Raw genomic sequence first — 13,054 nt, 5'->3', positions numbered from 1 at the left:
TTGGAAAGGTCAGGATGAGGCTAAATTTTTGGATTCTCAGCTAAAGGTCCTTTCCACCTTAGGTTTCAGCTGCACCAAACGTAAGATGACCACCGGGCTGCCTTTGGGATAAAAAGATCTTCCAACTGCACCAAGACCGGCACAATGGGCTATTACATAACATTTATTACCAAAAATCGTCACATATAAACAAATGCTAATAACACAGATCACTTTATGTATTTCCCCCAAACAGTTACCATGTTGGTTTTCATGTGGAGTTTTTTGATTCCTTCTTATATAAAATCATAAATACATTATACACAAGTTGTATCATACCAACAAAAGGTATTACATCTACACACATTGCCCCAAGGGATTTTTGGGTTCGGGGTTATGACTAATTGACCAATGAGAGACATATCAAAAAATCTGCACTGTGGGGGGTGTGAACATTCTGAATCTTGTGTCCCTTTTATGTGTCCAGAGTGTATTGATGGTACCTGGGGTATTGTGAAGATATCAGGATACGGGGGTCATAGATTATTTCACTCTGGATTCCTGAAAAGTCACTTCTGCCCCTCGTACTTTATAATGTATAAATACCACCAGGAATAAATCAGTAACCACCGCTGATTGTTCTCACACACATGTCTGTACAAACTCCATCTATAACAAGAGGGAAACACGTTCATCCTCCGCAGTCTAGATGTTGTAATCTATTGGTTTGTGGGTCTGCTCGGTATATTTGTTACTGTTTGGTAATGTTTTCAAATCCAATCAAATAAACAATGTGTGAATTTTGGGTAGATGCTGGGTTCATTTTGGGTGAAAACATTTTTCTATAGACCTCTATGTGTTGAAAAAGCAATTTTGTGACACATTAAAAACAATATTTTGAATAAAACAGTAAAATGTACTCTTCCAGCGAACAACTTCCAACACACAGAACCAAAAACATCCAGGCTTATATCATAGAATATTTACCATCTGCCCCCCCCCCCTTGGGTGTACAAGTGAAGGTGAGTCTTCTTCTACAGAACAACACATAGGATGATAATCAGAATAATTAATAAAATGAAAGCTCCTCCACCGATTAGGAAGAACACCATCTGTAAGGAAAAACAATGAGATCAGCAAGAAAAAATAATATATCTGATTACGTGTCCCCTCCTATAATATATCTGGAGAATCAAACTGCCGCCCTGTTATAGACTGGAAGATACGACCACACATCCAATGCCAGCGCTCCATAACACGGGATTGGGTGGTGTTCAGCATTCCATTAGCTGATCAATGCACCACATGGCACCGAATATATAGTGCACACTGTGCTGCTGGAAGGGCCACATATAGCACAGGATGGCAGTATTCCCTGGCTCATTGTGTGGCAGTACAGGGGGTGCCACGTGGCATCTACTAGATTGTAAGCTCTTCGGGGCAGGGTCCTCTCCTCCTGTATCACTGTCTGTATTAGTCTGCCATTTGCAATCCCTATTTAATGTAATGTAATGTAATATGTTGGCGCTATATAAATCCTGTTTATTAATAATAATAATAATAATAATCTCAGGGCACCCACATACGTGTCACCACTCTGTACATTACTGCACCCATTTCCATTAAAGCAGAACTAAACCCTTCTATGCTCACCTGCCACCTTTTATTTTTCCTTCTTCTCTTTCTAGTTGCAATTCTTAGCCATCAGGTTTGGCCAGACCGGAATAACATTTATTTATATTTTTATAAAACAAAATTTATCTATATATAAAACTCAGACATTCCCTCAAACATTCCCTTGTGGGAATCTTCCAGGTCCATGTGTTTCAATGGCAGCAACTCAGATTCCCTGTTTAATAAGCCCATAGAATAAAGCTAAGCCAATATTGAGGTGAATAGATAGGAATATTTCAATTGATTACTTTTATAAGGTTGTATTACAACCAATGGGTTGCCCTTGCCACCCCCCCCCCAATATTCTGAATTCTATTATTGATAATGAGAAGAGTAACATGGATTACCTTGTCGCTGATATTTTTGAAGCAGGACAAAAATCCCTAAATTAGGAACAAAAGTATTGACAGTTAGCGATACAACAGGTGAATGTCAGGGCAGATTTTTCACCGTATTACTTGTTACATATGAACGTAGATTATTCAGCATCATATTGGGATGTGTGCATGACATTAGCGTGTCAACTTTGCTTAAATAATCTGATATCACCAAAACTTTCTAAAAAACATAATATAAAGAATATTTACATGTATGAAAAGACACGAAACAAGGCCAAGAGGCACAAACCTTCCCCCAGGGGGTCACCCCTTGTCCTAAATCACCCCATATACCAAAATCTAGGGAATGTATAAAGGACAGACAGGGAAATCTGCTCCCCCGACAAGGGAAGAACACCGAAGGAACACCTGATGATCCTCCTCGCCCTCATCCAGACCCCTCCCCCTCTCCAGACCCCAAATTTACCCCCCCCCCACATTCAGAGTAACATTTACCCGTGGACAAGGGAGAATTTTCTGCGTATGTCTAAGACACCGAGAGTTGTAAATGTATGAAATAAGAGTGTGTGCTATATATGTAAGTAAATATCCGAGCACCGCACTGACTATAAAAAGTTATAACCCCGGCATGTTCCATATATACCCCCCCATAAAACTCATGTGACTGAGACAGGGAATACCTGGAGCCCCCCACCCTACATTGCAGGGGCATTGGAGCAGAAAGTGCCCCATGATGTCATTCTCTACATTCTGGTCTCAGCACACAGAAAGTTGGCCCGGAGCTATTTAGGAGAAGGGCCACATGACAGGGTAAGAAGGGAAGGCAGGAAAAGCAGGGGTTAAGTTTAAAAAAGAGAGAGAGAGAGAGAGCGGGAAAAAGAAAGTGCGGGAAAGAATAACCTTTTGCGATTGGGGGGTTACTGGTGCAGGGAGGAATAGTGGGTAAAATATTAAAAGGTGCACAAGGGGAGGCAAATATTTTGGGAGCAAGCAACTCCCACCCTCCCTCCCTGTTTATTAGAGGTAAGGTTTGGGTATTTGTCATAGCAGGGGGGCGTTTTTTTACTCCATGAATGGGTTAAGGTTTGGGAAGAAAGGAAACAAGGGGGTAGGGCCTATCAGGGCGTGGGCTCTCTTTTGTTAGTGGTGGTCCTGCACCACACGTGGTTGTTGTGGGGGCTTGGTGTAAAAGGGGCTTATCCGCTAATTGTCCCCGAGGCGGTGTGATAGTGGTTAGTGGCGGAGGTATTTGGTAAAAGGATTAGGATGGGAGGGATTGCTTCATGGGCTTAGAAAGATAAACAATGGCCGGTGGAATACAAGGCTGTCACTGAAAATTGTTTTTGATGTTTTACGTATCTTGATGTATATATAAAAAGTTATGTTATTATATACAATAGTAATAAAATGAGCTGCTATGGCCAATTTAATCCAACAAATGGTGTCGTCTATTTTTAATGGAAAAGTTGGGTTAGATTGGGGAAGGTGCAGTTCATGGCTTCCTCTGCTGTGCCCTAGTCATGAAGGCAAAATCCACCTCTCCAGAATATTCCGGAGGTGTTTAATGTCCTGTGATCTGCCAAACAGCAGAGAAAAGAATCACACCGCCATACCTAGGCCACCCTCCCTTCTGGATAGGTTACATTCACCGGGTCACATTCACCAATGAAGGGGTCAGTTAGGAACATGTATAGCAGAGGGCATCCCTGTCACACTCCTTGCCTCAAAGATTTACCAACCCAAATATTCCCCTGATAAAGGACTTTACACCAATCAATACATTTAGATTGTAACCTGTATCTGCCAATCAGCAACCAGAAATATTTATGATTTACCTGATAAAAATCTTAGTGTGTGACTGTGGGGGGACATTAGAGTGTCAGCTCCTCTGTACAGAGACTGATGGGACTGGCTCAGTGTTCTCTGTACAACACTGTGGTATATGTCAGTGTTATTTATATGTATAGCAATACTCTTTCTTGTCACAATTCTTTTGTTAGCAATGTGGACATTCTGCACTCACCCCTCTGCTCCGTCTTTTATTGTTTGACTGGAAAATAAATAAATAAAATACAATTACTGAAATATTCAAAATGTCCCCAAATATCATCCAATAATTCTCGTATTGTGGTATTTTCATGGTGTGATTACTGACCTGATCACCATCAGGAAAATTTCCATCATTGTGAAGAGAAATGTGAGCCTGTAAATAAAAACACAAATAAATTGATTTTAGCAAATTTAAAAAATAAAATTACTAAGTCCCAAAATACAATTTAGTTAGGCAAATCATCACTGACCCGGGCTGGGTTTGGTACATTTGGACCTAGGGCAGCAGAGGAATACGGAGGTACAGTCTGATATCTAAATACATCCCTGGTAATAATCATCTAGTTTTTAACACGGAGGAACCCTTAACATGACTTTCAGGTCTTCAGGACCCACAGATCACGGTATATTGGTGTGGTGGTCAGTGGGAAGAATTCCGCTTACATTGCAGGCCATTGGGAAGAAAGTGGAAGGCCTGCCGGACTCAGGAAGGTGGGGGGTTAGCTCGAGGATGGAAGGAGGAGGAGAAGGTGACGTAGAAGTAAGGCGGAGGAAATGATTTAAAAGGACGGGAAATTGAGAAGGAGAGATCATTTCTGTGGAAGGGACAAAGTAAGGGACCATTGTTTTCTCGCCGACCCGGCCCATTTGGTTTAGGAGTCCAGAGACTATGCTGCGGTGAGGTCCTCGAAGTAAGTTGGTTTGGGTTAGGTTTCAATGGGGGTGGGAAATTCCACCTTTGGTGTGTTTGAAGGATCATGGTTATGTGATGGGACCGGTGATATCATTGCCGACGTGGCATGATGCGGCTGGGAGCATACATATCTAGGTGGCACAGATCCCAGAGGGGTTTAATGAAAAGGGGGTTATTGTTATTATTATGTCATATTTGGTTTGTTATTGTATGTAATGCTTATTTAAATTGGTGTTTATTAGTGCAATAAAAGGCCTATGGGCCATTTAACCAAAATTTGGTGTGGTGTCTTTATGGGGTGGGGTAGGGAACTCACTGGTACTCTGTTTGTCCTCAAGTCATGTCACCCTTACACATAGCCAAAGTGATCATTAGTGTCAGTTAAACTGATCTGAGAGGTACAAACTGCTTATTTCTCAAGGAACCCCAACAACCCCTGGAGGAACCCTGTTCTATAATAATCACCCATACAAAACTGCAATAAAAAATAGCTGAGACGTCTCTTACCTCCTCATGTTGTGCTAGAACAAAGAAACACAAACACAGTTAGTTAGATATGTATTGAATAAAAATGTATTCAGATAAAATAATCATTAATCACACTGCCACTGCCCAATGCACGAAATACAGATGAACCCATTCACCCCAACCAATGTGACTTCTGGCTTAGCCTAAATGTTCCTCTATAAGACGTACCTGGGCGTTGGTTGGTACTGTTACTACCAGGTAGTGTTCAGTAGTGTTACCCATTGGAATGTTTATTAACTCTGCAAATCATTTGGAGTTTAGCCCCAATGGTGTAGCTAAAGAGGTGGTAAATATTTGGCACACACCCTGGTCTTTTTTCCTTTTCTAGAAGAACATTGTTCTGAGCTTCCTCTTTCCTAGGGGCTTAGGGTGAGAAGGCCATGTGCAGCAGAAGAATCTTCTCCGGGGGTCCCCATAATCATTGTGGTTCGCAGGAGGTAAAGTGATTGGCCTTGCGAAAATAACTGTGACCTTTTGGAAATGGAGAACCATTTCAGCACTTCTGCCCTAAAAGTCTATATTGAAGATACCCCTAGAGCATACAACGAAGATTGGGGTCTATGTTGGACAGCATGTTTCAGCAATTTTGTGTTCTTTCATCTTGTCTCTTTACATTCCCCTTATTCTCTGTATATACCCGAACTATCCATCCTGCTGGAGAAGAACCAACCCTGGGATGAATGTGTGGTGTGTGGGACATTCACCGGGTGATCTGGTTTGCCACCTAGTGGTCATTGGTAGTGGCTTCCATGGTAAAAAGTGCTACATAAGCAAATATTTGTATTCTTATAGAATATACAGCACATTGTTACCTGCATTGCCATCACGCTGGGAAAACCGCTGTGAGTTGAATAAAGGGCGACTGCTACGATCTGAAAAAAAAAAAAGAAAAACCATTGAATAAAAAATTATATTTTGGATTATATAGATAAAACATCATCTGTCTTGCCAAATTTCATGGTGTATATATAGCTTGAGAGTGACAATCTATGTCCATTACCTGAGCTGTAGGCACTGGAAGACCTAACACTGTCTACTCCTGAAAAATAAAACAAATATTCATTAGGTCATTTAATGTCACAAAGAAAAAGAGGACCTGTCTCTTTATAAAAGGAAGAGCAATGATAAATCTAAAATGAGATGAGTAACATGATGACAATTGTATATAAAAACAATGTAAGTAGGGAAATTATAAATAAATATAATATTGAATTTCAATCTGACCAAGTTATTTGTTTTTATAGAAAAGCATTATTGGTGATTTCCTTATCTGTTATCTGTGGAATGAGCTCAGCACATAACCCGCACATCCATACCTTGGTGGCTGTACCTGGCAGACTTGGTGGTTATGGAACTTCTATATCCTGAAAGAGAAGAACAGAAAGACCCCAATGACTGCTGCCAGACCCTTGTATAGTGCTTTCCAAACTTCTTATATCGGGAGCAAAACATGGCAATCATATAGTGACTGGCGGAGATGTCATGTGTAGTGATCAGTGGAGGGATTGTGGTGAGATTATTATGCTCTAAGATTACCAATATTGTTGATTAAAGCATAAAACAACACAGTTTGCCCATTGGCATGAGCTTCTGTTACTTTAGGTGCAATTTAAGGCCCACTGAACTTCCATAAGTCACAAAAACACCTTTGCAATGGATTTATTGTCAACATTTAAGGGAAATAATTCTGCTCATTAACAGTCATGGGACTTGATGTGCCATGCTAGACTAATAAATCAGTTACACCCGCAGATTATCTTTCCATCAGCTTGCAGCATCCTCAGCCTCCCTTTAGCTGTGCAGAGATTTGCCTTTTCTTAGCATCCCCTGCACTTACTGATCAGCTGAAGGGGATTGCAAAGTATGTGCAGCAGCCAATGAACAGACTAGTTCATGTTCCATTCTTGTCCTGCTATTGGCTGCTATTCTTATTTGTTCCGTCTCTGGTTGCTGGATCCTCAGCCTTGCTGCCTGAGACTTAGCTCAGCTATTTTCCTCCACATTGAACCTTTTTTGTGTACCTCAACTCAACTACACTTGCCTGCCATCTGCCCTTACCCCTGCTTGCACCTGAGCTCCCCTTACTTGCCAGTTTAATTAACCTCTAGTGCCTGTGGATCGCAGAGGGTTTCCAAGGCTGCATGATACAGCCCTGGAAATCCTCCTTGGCTAGAGCTCAACCTCTCGGGGAATCAGAAGGCCGTTCTCGCTTACATTTTCAGGCCCCATGTAATCTTGCATCTTCCAGGACAGAGCAGTTTTGTCATTTTAAATCTTTCAGTTGTTATCAATTTCAAGAAACTTTTGAAGGAGTGATTATGGCATGTATGAAACCTGGTAGAGCAGTATGGCTGCCGTCCAGAATTTACCAGACCCTGACTTTGTCAGAAAAGAAAAAATGAGTAAAAAAACAGAATCTTGTGTTATTTGTATAACAATCTTTCAAATTTAGGGAGCAAGTAAACAATATATAATGATTGCACATTTCAGTGTCCTTCTAAATCTTCATTGTCTGCATGGGTACCATATGGGTACGGTTACCATATCTGCTCCATGACACTATAACACCTCCTCCATTACCCTACCTTCACTTTGAGTATCCGAGTCGGAGTCATTCGGTGCTCTGGAATTTCTATAGGAGTCATTCCGACTTCTATCATCTGCAAACATAAAACAGAAACCTGAGATTCACTCTTGGATGTTTGATGATGAGGACAGTCATGCTTTTTTATGTCACGGTCATGCTGCCTTTATAGAGCATTACAATACATGACATATACAACACACAATACCTGGGTGGACACCCACAGCATCCTCCAGGAAAGTTCGGATCCTGTAGATTTTGTTGTAGATAGAGTCATAAGCATCTTGCATTGCATGGGAATTGGGAGGCGGACTCAGTCTTGGATCAGATCCGTTCAGATTTGCTGCTTGCTTCTCCATCTTACTAATAAGGATTAGCTCCCGTGCACACTCATCAATCAGAGGCTGTTCATTCAATATTTTCCTCTTATTATCATCATTGCTGTTATCCAGATCATCCACCAAAACAACTACGTTATCTCCTTAATAGGTGACACATTACAAGTTAATACACAGATACAAGTTAATACACAGATACAAGTTAATACACAGATACAATGGCTAGACACTGAAAGCAGCACAGCTATTAATAATAATAAAATACAATACAACTAAACTAATGTCTGATGGACTACAAGGATCACCCACTCCTCTCTATCTCTGCTCCCTTGGCTTTTACCTTCTCAATTATTTGTTTTTGTCCGGTAGTTCATTAGCTTCAAGTGTCGGATTTTCCTGGCACAGTTTGTATGCCAATGCAGCTTACCCAGGAATGTGCTGATTCAGCATGTGAGTGGCAAAGTTGTGCACTAATAACCCCCTGTCTTTCCTTACTTAGTTTACTATTATGCTGTCGGGGTGTCACAAAGACTTCTACTAAACCTATACTCAGCAAAGTCACAAATCAGTTCTTTGATTCAGGATACTACAGAATTGTACCTTTTGTGCTAATGATGTACCAGAGTTATACCTCCTGTGCTAACTTTCTATTTCAGCCAAGTGCCAGGGTGGCACTTCTCATTCTAGCAATGTGCCAGGGTGTTACCTCCTACTATATCCACAAGCCATGGTTGTACTCCCTGTACTAACCATGTGCCAATGTTGTACCACCAGTGCTAACCATGTGCCAGTGTTGTACCACCAGTGCTAACCATGTGCCAGGATCATACCCCTATGTTAGCAATGTGCCAGGGTTGTACCTCTTATGATAGCCATGTGCTAGAACTATACTTCTTGTGCTAGCAATGTGCCAGGGTGTTTCCTTCTATGTCAACCACAAGCCAGGGTTTTACTTCCTGTGCTAACAATGTGCCTAGGTTGCACTTCCTGTGCTTACCATATTCCAGTGTTGTACCTCATATATAAGCTATGTGCAAGGGTTGTACTTCCTGTGCTAACCATGTGCCAGGGTTGTACTTCCTGTGCTATCCATGTGCCAATACTGTACCCTATTTTTAAGCCATGTGCCAGGATTGTACTTCCTGTGCTAGTAATGTGCCAGCTAAGCTGTTTAGGCGAGACTCTCAGTTTTGGGAAGAGGGAGATAGATTCATTTTTACTAGGGTAGGGGGTAGGTCAGTTTTTATAAATCTTTATCAATTTTATAAATCTATAAATAAAAGCTAATGATTTCTTAGACAGGCCATTATACTAAACATTTGACATAAATAGAGTTATTGTAATGTTCTCTCACCCAAGTGATGATTTAATTCCTTTAATTCTTCATCGTAGAGGGAGTCTGTGACATTGGCGATGTTCAGGCGGCCCCTGTTCTTAGTGTGGTACAAGATGGCGAATGAGCACTGAGTCAAAGCGTCAGTGAAGGATCGGAAATTATTGGTGATGTATACATTAAGAACATATTCCACCACGTTCTGAAACATGGGCATCCGGAGCACATTAACCAGCCATTTGTAATTGTCAGGCCCATCCCTTGAGAAGATCCCAACCGTCAGTCTCTGGACAGCCATCGGATTTCCGCTTTCCTGCATAAAAAGACTTTGACTTTAGAATCATGTGATGGGAAATACGATCTGATGATTATTGTCTGGTTAGGAAAGACAAACAATATGGAGACTTGTTCTTCAGACCAAATACCCCGTGTCACAGAATGAATTGGCAATTTGGAATTTCAACCTAAATTTTTGTTGTAGGGAAGAGTCTGAATAATTGTTAGGTTTCTATTTCTGTTTGTGCCCACTGGGGATTAGAGATCAGATTAGATTAGATGAAGATTAGAGAAATCACTGATTTGACATTTTCTGATGTTTTCAAAATCAGCTTCAATTTTTACCATGTAAACCGCGGCAGCAAAATTCGTTTAACAAAGTCATGTGACTACCACAAAGGCACAGACCGTCTGATCACATGACTTGTTTATAAGCACATGGTTGGGGTAAAATTGGTTGTTAATCTGGATGAATTGTCCCAGCTTTGAGAATCTGAGCACACATGGAGCTTTAAAAACTTTGCCAGAAATACCATTCTACTGTGAGCGCTATCCTGTTCAGTGTTGTGCGTGGCTCTAATATACAATTTGTTTTTTCTTTTGATTGCATTAGGATTATGTTTTGGGTTTTTAGTGATAGGTTTATCATCAGGGATGAGGTTGCATTATTATTATATTATTATTCGCCAGACAGACAGATACAGACAGTGACACAGGAGGAGGAGGGGACCCTGCCCAGAAGAGCTTACAATCTAGGAGGTGGGGGAAGTATCACACAATAGGTTGAATGTATTTCTGAGGTGAAATGGAAGCCAATGTAGAGAACTACAAAGTAAGGCAACAGATAAGGAGTGGTGGAAATAATGTGGTAGGTAGGTAGGAAGGATTTATATCAGCAAGGTAGATGGGTGGGTAGGTGGGAAACATGGATAAGTCTGGCTGCAGCATTCATAATAGATTGTAGAGGAGAGAGTCGGGTTAGTGGAATACCAGAGAGGAGGAGGTTACAGTAGTCCAGACGAGAGATGATAAGAGCGTGTACAAGGAGTTTGGTGGTCTCAGGGGACAGGTAGGGGTGGATTTTGGAGATGTTGCGTAGGTGAGAGTGACAGGACCTGGAAATGTTCTGAATATGGGGGGTAAATGAGAGGACATTAGTGTTAGAGTCCCTTTGAATCTTCCTTATCTGATAATATTTCCCCAGGCAATGGTATTTCTGACACAACAGTAGGTCCGGGATAGATAAGAAGAGTTTCCTTTAACCTTAAATACAAGTTAAAGCCCTTTAAAATAAAAATAACATCATTTTCAATTTTCATGGTAATTCCGAAGCATTTTGATAAAATTGCTAAATTTCAGAAATATTTGGTGATGAGATTTTGGCCGAGCTAAAATGTTGAAATGTTCACACCCCCTATGCACTATTCTCCCTATTGCCCCATTGTCCACATTGAAATAAATGAATGTCCTAACAATGAAATTAAAAAATGTGATAAAACTAAACTCTCGGCTTATAAACATTTTATTGAATATACGTTCCATTAATCACAAAAGATGTAAATCCATATTGTGAGCATCAAACGCCATTGTAAACCCCGATATCACCATGTAAAAGTAGCAGTGACATCATCCCTATGCTGTACACAGCCTTTTGTGGGAGGGGCCCAACAGGCTCCACCCAGTACAGGCTGTCTGCAGAAAACTACAGAGGGGCGGAGACAAGACCGGTCACCATGGACAAGTAAAGAAAGCAGCTGTGAGTGGTCTCTATTACAGGAAGCTCCTGTCTCACATTAGATCTGGAAGAAATACACAAAGCTCACCAAGAATCAAGTAACAACACACATGGCAATTGCAATTATAAAAAATTTTGAATAACTTTGAATAACTCAAAATTTTAAACTAATACGTTTTTTCATTATCATCATTTTCCCTATGAAAGATATTCTGTCCTCCTGATCTCCACATTCACAGATTCACAATTTACTTCTCTGTCTGTACACAATAAACATTTCCTTATCATATCACAGTGAGTGACCAGCTATGAATCATCTATTTCATACATTAATACAAATAGATATATAGTAATATTCATTGTTGTTGGTGGAGCTGTGACCCCCAGGAATCCTCACCCCCATACACAATGGTACCTGCTCCTCCGTCTGGTGTGTCTCGGTCAGCAGATGTGATCTTTGATCTCTCACACGCCCGGCATTACCAGGAAGAGAGAATTCAATATTCCTCCCTCAAGGTGTGGTGACACATTGGATGTAGAAGCGGAGGCTTATCTACTTTATGATTCCCATTTACATATTTTGTGATAAAGAATTTATTACAGAAACCAGCAACTCCGGGAGCTCGGTGTGGTCACAGGCTGGGCAGTGTTGCAACTTTATTTTCAATTTTTTATTATTCATTATTGAAATGTTAAATTAGAAATATGATGTCCAATAACATGCATTGCAAAACCTAATTATGGTTACATCTGCACTTAAACTTTTCTTCTAGTCCTGCAAAGCCATATAAGTGTCTATTGATCCTGCCAGTAAATTCTACTTTGATGCAGCTTCCTTTAATGGGGTGGCTATGATGCTGCCTTGCTCCTAAGTTCAGAGCAGAGTTGTCTCTCTCCTTTAGGTGGTGCCTGCTTTCACTACAGTGAGATGAGAAGATGTTGCAGGGGTGTGGCTAATGCTTTTGTCCTCCCTGAACTATAGGCCTGTAGGTTGTCAATCATCTCTTGGCCATACCTAGCCCCTCCCACATCAATCTGGATTGGTAGAACTGAACCCCTCCCACTGTGATCTGCAGTGTCTAGGAGGAGGATTGTGTGAGACACAAATGGAGAATGATTTGGCTCAAGGCGAAGGCTTGTGTGTCACAGTAACTGGATTTTAGATTTGTTCAGACTCTCATACAGGAGAATGTATGTGTCATTTATTATCATCTTTACAAATAATATCAGGGTGATGTATGGAACTAACAAGGCCATCTGATATTTTAAAGCAAAATCTCTATTAGAGCAGTAAACCAACACATGGCATCATTTTTATCTGTGGTCTTGCTTTTGATAAAGATAATCCTGGCATGGTCAGATCTCCTATGGGGTCACTTAGGTCTTGGCCCCTAGGGCAGTATTCAAACTCCTGGCAATGCCTTCATCATATACTGCTGTCTCCATTGTCCTGCTTGACTTGTTTGGGGTCCTTTGCCCACAATGCAGCTCCTTCTCCCCTTCTTTGTACATTTGAAGCGGAGTCT

The 13,054-nt window shown here is 41.0% G+C and overlaps 1 protein-coding gene across 1 annotated transcript; it reads right to left on the bottom strand.

Annotated features, from left to right (window-relative positions):
• Positions 1-150: 150 nt before the first annotated feature.
• LOC140334797 (uncharacterized) lies at positions 151-12,024 on the bottom strand. The gene is made up of 12 exons (XM_072417039.1): positions 11,944-12,024; positions 9,539-9,830; positions 8,055-8,327; positions 7,848-7,922; positions 6,579-6,626; positions 6,263-6,301; positions 6,075-6,134; positions 5,242-5,255; positions 4,147-4,194; positions 4,015-4,041; positions 2,001-2,036; positions 151-1,091 (listed from the first exon to the last, which is right to left on the bottom strand). Exons 2-12 carry the CDS (start codon positions 9,813-9,815, stop codon positions 1,014-1,016), a joined length of 975 nt encoding a protein of 324 aa, XP_072273140.1. The 5' UTR covers positions 9,816-9,830; positions 11,944-12,024; the 3' UTR covers positions 151-1,013.
• Positions 12,025-13,054: the final 1,030 nt, after the last annotated feature.

This window comes from Pyxicephalus adspersus, chromosome 7 (genome assembly GCF_032062135.1).
Source record: "Pyxicephalus adspersus chromosome 7, UCB_Pads_2.0, whole genome shotgun sequence".
Classification (NCBI taxonomy): Eukaryota; Metazoa; Chordata; class Amphibia; order Anura; family Pyxicephalidae; genus Pyxicephalus; species Pyxicephalus adspersus.
Note: the sequence above shows the minus strand (reverse complement) of the source record. Positions and strands in the feature narration are given on the sequence as shown.

What these genes read in the sequence shown, in the direction of transcription:
- LOC140334797 (XM_072417039.1), bottom strand. Translation starts at nt 9,815, where the DNA reads ATGGCTGTCCAGAGACTGACGGTTGGGATCTTCTCAAGGGATGGGCCT. An exon ending in CTCGGATACTCAAAGTGAAG is followed by an intron (nt 6,627 to 7,847) that starts GTAGGGTAATGG and finishes CTTCTCTTTCAG; the next exon opens with GATATAGAAGTTCCATAACC. An exon ending in TGCCAGGTACAGCCACCAAG is followed by an intron (nt 6,302 to 6,578) that starts GTATGGATGTGC and finishes TTTATTTTTCAG; the next exon opens with GAGTAGACAGTGTTAGGTCT.